Source organism: Chionomys nivalis, chromosome 10 (assembly GCF_950005125.1).
Source record: "Chionomys nivalis chromosome 10, mChiNiv1.1, whole genome shotgun sequence".
Lineage (NCBI taxonomy): Eukaryota > Metazoa > Chordata > Mammalia > Rodentia > Cricetidae > Chionomys > Chionomys nivalis.
In genome coordinates this window covers 13,252,795-13,258,169 of record NC_080095.1, presented here as the reverse complement: position 1 = coordinate 13,258,169, position 5,375 = coordinate 13,252,795, and the positions used below count along the sequence as shown (strand labels likewise).

The following is a 5,375-nucleotide window of genomic DNA, read 5'->3' as shown; positions in this document are numbered from 1 at the left end:
ATGGTAAAGTAACACATTATTTACAATTATCTTCTATTTGAGAGGTGGATCATTATTCTTAAATGTTTCATCAGTCATTTTCAACTCTCTGAAACTTCAGCCACACATTCCAACACACATGGACAGAGACACACATAGAGAATGAGAATGAGATTCCCACTTCCAGGTACAGTAAGAAACACTCTCACATTCAAAGGTAGAAGGGATGACTTTTTTCACTTTTTGACAGGGTCATTTAGGTGGCAGGGACTTTCCATATAGACCAAGCTATGAGAAATTTTCTTCCTTGTGTCTCTCTATTGAATGAATTAAGACTATATTTCACCATGCCCTACCATCAAATGCACTGTTGTCAATAATTAAAGAATTTATTACCTTGAAAAACTTTCAATACAGTATATTCTGATAATAATTTACATTTTCCCTTCTTTTGCAGATCCTACCCATTTCATCATTTCCAGATTTCCATAATGGAGAGTTTTAAGGGTTATTTATGAGGACATATAAGGGTTTGGACTCAAGTCATTCATTTTCATATAGATAGTTAATGGTTTAAAAATCCATAATTAGCAATATATTTTCTTTTTTGAAAATTATTTACAATACATGTTTTTTCTTTTACATATTACAATTCTTTTATCTGTGTATAGTGATAATATCCAGGGTTCAAAGTTGGTTCAGTTGTAAGATGCCTGCCCTCCAGTATTAGTATCTTAGCTTGATTCACAACTCTTATCTTAGAAGCTGGGTGTGATGGTTTATCCTATATTCCCAGCTCTGGAGTGGATTGTGAGTAGAGGTTCTCTAAAACTTGTCATGCCAAAAATCTATCTGCACATTTGTGGCCCAGGTTTACTGTGAGATCCTGTCTCAAAAATAAGATAAAAATGAACCCATAAACACAATCTCTAGCCTTCAGACACATGTGAAAACCATACACAATGCACACACAGTCTAGACAGTTATGTTTTCAAGCCATCCAAACATTTTCCTTACCCTGCATGGAATTAATGGTTTATAGTTATTTAGAACTGTGTCATGGAATTTGCAGACCTTAGATGAACTGCCTGTTATGGAAGTCAAAAGATAAACTCCTGTAGACTTCTTCCTTCTCCACAACTTTACAACTGCACTTCCTATTCTGGGGACTTCCATTCATTTTCCAGACATGAAAATGGCTCATTTAAGTTTCTGAAAGTAAGAAATGATATTTGTCTAAGTGATCAATTCCTATTTTTAGAAGAGTTTGGTATTTAAATTTCAGACATTTCATATGACCATAAAGCACTCTACCACAGAGCTACAAGGCTAGATCAATCTTTTAAAACACAACATTATTCTGCAGAAAATATTTTTTGAAGACTATATTCATGCAATACTAAAATATACACTGGGAACCATAAATTCTTCTTTCTTGATGCCCAGCACTTATAACTCATTCTGTAAAGGATCAATTTACTGAGCATGGATCTCAAGAATGTTGGGGTATTGTGGCTAATTCAAACCAAACAAAGAAAACAGAAGGAAGAGGACAAAAAGAAGTAGATGGAAATTTCACCCTCAGCTGATGACTCCTATTCTGCTTCTGGACTCCATGACCTTGTCAATACTGCTGTGTAGTTGAAGCACAGCAAGTTCTGAAATCTCACTATTCATGTTCAACTCACACACCTGAATTAAAAGTTAAAAATGAGAGCAGACTGCACATATGAGTAACAGTGTCTGCCACACATTGAAAAGAGGAAGACAGAGGCTGTTGATCATCATATGTCAGCACACAAATACGTGCATGCACATGGAGAGTAGTTAGAGAGAATGTTTGAGAGAGAGGGAGAGAGAATGAGACACTGAGAGAGACAGGTTGACAAAAAGAGTTAAATGGAAACAAGGAAAAACACTGTAATAAATAAACACACATAAACCAACAGAAAAAAAGAAATTGGAATAAACATTTGGACATTCAAGGATTACTACACACTATACCTGTGGAGAAAATCCCTAAGTGTGATATGGAGAGGCAGTGCAGCCACAAAGATATCCAGTCCCTCATGCTTCTCTGAGCAGGCTCTTCTGTGACTCAGATCTCTAAGTGCTCTCAGTGCCCTCTGCTGGTCCTGTGTTCCCCACAGTGGTGTTTGTGTCTGAGCTCACAGTAGCATTCACTCACTGTGTCTCTTGTACAGTAATACATGGCTGTGTCCTCAGACCTCATATTGCTCATTTCCAGGTACAGAATGTTCTTGGCATTGTCTCTGGAGATTGTGAACCTGCCCTTCACAGCATCAGTATACCTGGAGGTACTACCACCTTCACTAATATATGCGACCCACCCCAGCCCTTTCCCTAGAGCCTGGCGGACCCAGTGCATTTCATAATCACTGAAGGTGAATCCAGAGGCTGCACAGGACAGTTGCAGGGACTTTCCAGGCTGCACTAAACCTCCTCCAGACTCCAGCAACTGCACCTCACACTGAACATCTATAAACACAAATAATTCTGATTAGAAAACTGACACAGAAGACATTTTTTCTCTTTTTCATGTCCACACAATACACAGCATCTCATCTTTATGAATTACCTTTTAAAATAAGGACAGAGAAAACCAGTATAAGCCCTAAGTCCATGGTGAGTGACCTGTGTTCAGTGCTGAACCCTGACTGGGAGGATTTGGGAATCCACGGCTGGTCTCCTCTGCCAGAACTGCAGAGTCAGGGCAGGCCTAGTTTTTATGTGCACAAAGAAGCCTTATTTGCATATCTTCCTGCTATAGCAGGCTCTGTAGTTGGACCTGGGCAGAATGCAGTAGTCATCCAACACACTGATGACAGTTATAGAAATTGAAGCATTAACATAGTTTTGTATACACATTTTCCTTCTTACGGCTTCTCTACACTCTCCTTAGTTCTCTTTTCACCATATACATAGAAAATGTTTGTTTCCACACTGTCATTTTTTTTTTTAGGATCAATGTGATATTGAAAAGCTCCACACTTCTGTTTTTATAGATATTATCTCTGCCTGTTCCTTTGTCTCTGCTGGACATGACGTCTTTCTGAGGTGGAATTTGGGTAGGGTGACACCTGCCTATATCTCGTTCTCGGTGACAGGAACACTTGAGACTTTTTTTTTTTTTTTGATTTTTCCTCAGTTCTGAGAAATGCTGTCCTATGCCCCCAGGAAGTTTGCAAATGAGACGTTCCTTGTGGTTGTCTTTCTTCCTATCAGTGATTGCTATGGAGATATATTTATATTTGCAGCACTTAAGCTTTGGCATCCTGAAATTTTTCCTATGATCACTTTCTACTTTCCACTGTGCCTTTCTTTTTCCCAACTTGATACCAGGCAACACATGGCTGTCTTCATGTTGTTTATGTCAGTTTTTGTTTCTGCATATTTATATCAGCATAATGGGGAACCTAATAAATTTTTATAACAAAACACAAAACTATGGCATCAGTTTGGTATTGTCAGAAGACTCTGTTTTTATTTTACTGAATTCTCATGCTTTCTACTCCCTTTTTCTCACTACACCCAACATTTCATTTAAAACCTCTGTCTTACCCTGTGCCATTTCCTTCCCTCATGTCCCTCACTTAAAATGTCTTTTCCTGTCTTGACTTCCATTCTAGTTCCGAGCCTACAAAACAGAAGTCAGAAAAAAACATACACAGAGTCTCAAATACACAATCTGGATTTTCTGTAAGGCAGAAAATGTCCCTCCAAATCTTCAATATGTTGTGTGATATAAGATTTTCAAAATCATTCAAGTTCCTCCAAGGCTCAGAGAACACTGATGAAGAAGATGGGGAAAGAATATAAGGAGCAGAGCACAGGGAGGGGTGCTACGACATGCTGTCTTCTGGACATGACATGGATATCACAATTGTGGACTCATAATGGCTGCTGTTGTCTGTATAATCCTAACTAGGGCCAAGCCAGCCTGGTATAGATAGGGCTGATAATTCCTTGGCCCTACTTCTTACAGAGGAGCCGATGGAACTGTATTTTCTGGACAAGGGATATAGACCCTGCTTTTTGAGCTTATGGTCACTGGTATGCTTCCAATATTGCCGTGCTGGGTTCACATACATGCACATATGGGCAGCACTTACTGTGCTTAAATAAATTAAGGTTGATACGGCCCAATGCTTGCCAGATTTGGGAGGAGCTGGATGAAATAATATCATATGTAGAGATCCTAAAGAATAAAGGAAAATAATATAAACTATATAACTGAGGCTCAAAACAATAAATTCAGAAAGCAAATGATTTAGGAACACTGGTAAATATCAAATAACTTGGTAGGCAACTTTATCTGGGACCATCTTTCCATCCAACTAAGAACTGGTGGGGTCCTTCACTTATTTAGTTTTTTTAAAATTTATTAATATTTAAAAAAAACTACCAATCCAAGTTCCCACACCCTTCCCTGCTCCCATTACCTCCACATACCCTCCTATACCCCCATCTAATCCTCAGAGAGAGTAAAGCACACTGACTTGTGGAAGGTCCAAGGTCCTCCCTACCATATCTAGGCTGAGCAAGGTATACATGCAAAGAGAATAGGATCCACCAAAGGAGTAAATGCAGTAGAGATAAATCCTGGTGCCATGCTAGTGGCTTCCCCAGCCATACAAATGTCAGTGCCATTCAGAGGAACTGGTTTTGTCCTATTCCTGTTCCTTCCCAGTTCAGCTGGAGTTGGTAAGCTTGCATTAGCTTAGGCAAACTGTTTTGGTAGTTGAATCTTTCAGGTCTTGACCTCCTTGCTCATATTCTAATTCCTTTCACTATTCAACTGGACTTGGGAGCTCCAATGTAGGTCTCTGCCTCTGCCTCCATCAGTTGCTGGATGAAAGCTCTGTGGTGATATTTAAGATAATCAGCAGACTGACTACACAGCAAGTCAAGTTCGGAACCTCTTTCCTCTATTGCTCAGCATCCGGGGGGGGGGTCATTCTTTTTGATTTCTTGGTTTTCTCTAGATTCAGGTTTCTGCTATAATGGCTCCCTCAATCAAGATATCTCTTTCCTTGCTCTCATCTTTGTTTTTCTGCCAACTCAACCATTCCATTCCTGCAAGTTCTCCTCTACCCTCCACCTCTCCCTTTCTCGTCTCATCCTCCCCTCCACTCTCTCTACCCCCACCACCATGCTCCCAACCCTGACAGTCAATCCTGTCCATTTCCAAATTCCAGGGGTGTATATATATATATATTTTTTTTTCCTTTGTGCTCACCTTATTACTTAGCCTCTCTAGGATCATGAACTATAGGCTCAATGTTGTTTATAGCTAGTATCCACTTATGAGTGAGTACAAACCATATTCATCTTTTTGGGTCTGGGTTATCTCACTCAGAATAGTGTTTTCTAAG

At 39.4% G+C, this 5,375-nt stretch overlaps 1 gene segment (V, D, J or C); it reads right to left on the bottom strand.

Moving 5' to 3' along the window:
• Positions 1-1,560: 1,560 nt before the first annotated feature.
• Positions 1,561-2,666, bottom strand: LOC130882916 (immunoglobulin heavy variable 3-48-like). The segment is given in 3 exon segments: positions 1,561-1,671; positions 2,168-2,478; positions 2,579-2,666. Coding segments are annotated over 3 exon segments (468 nt in total).
• Positions 2,667-5,375: the final 2,709 nt, after the last annotated feature.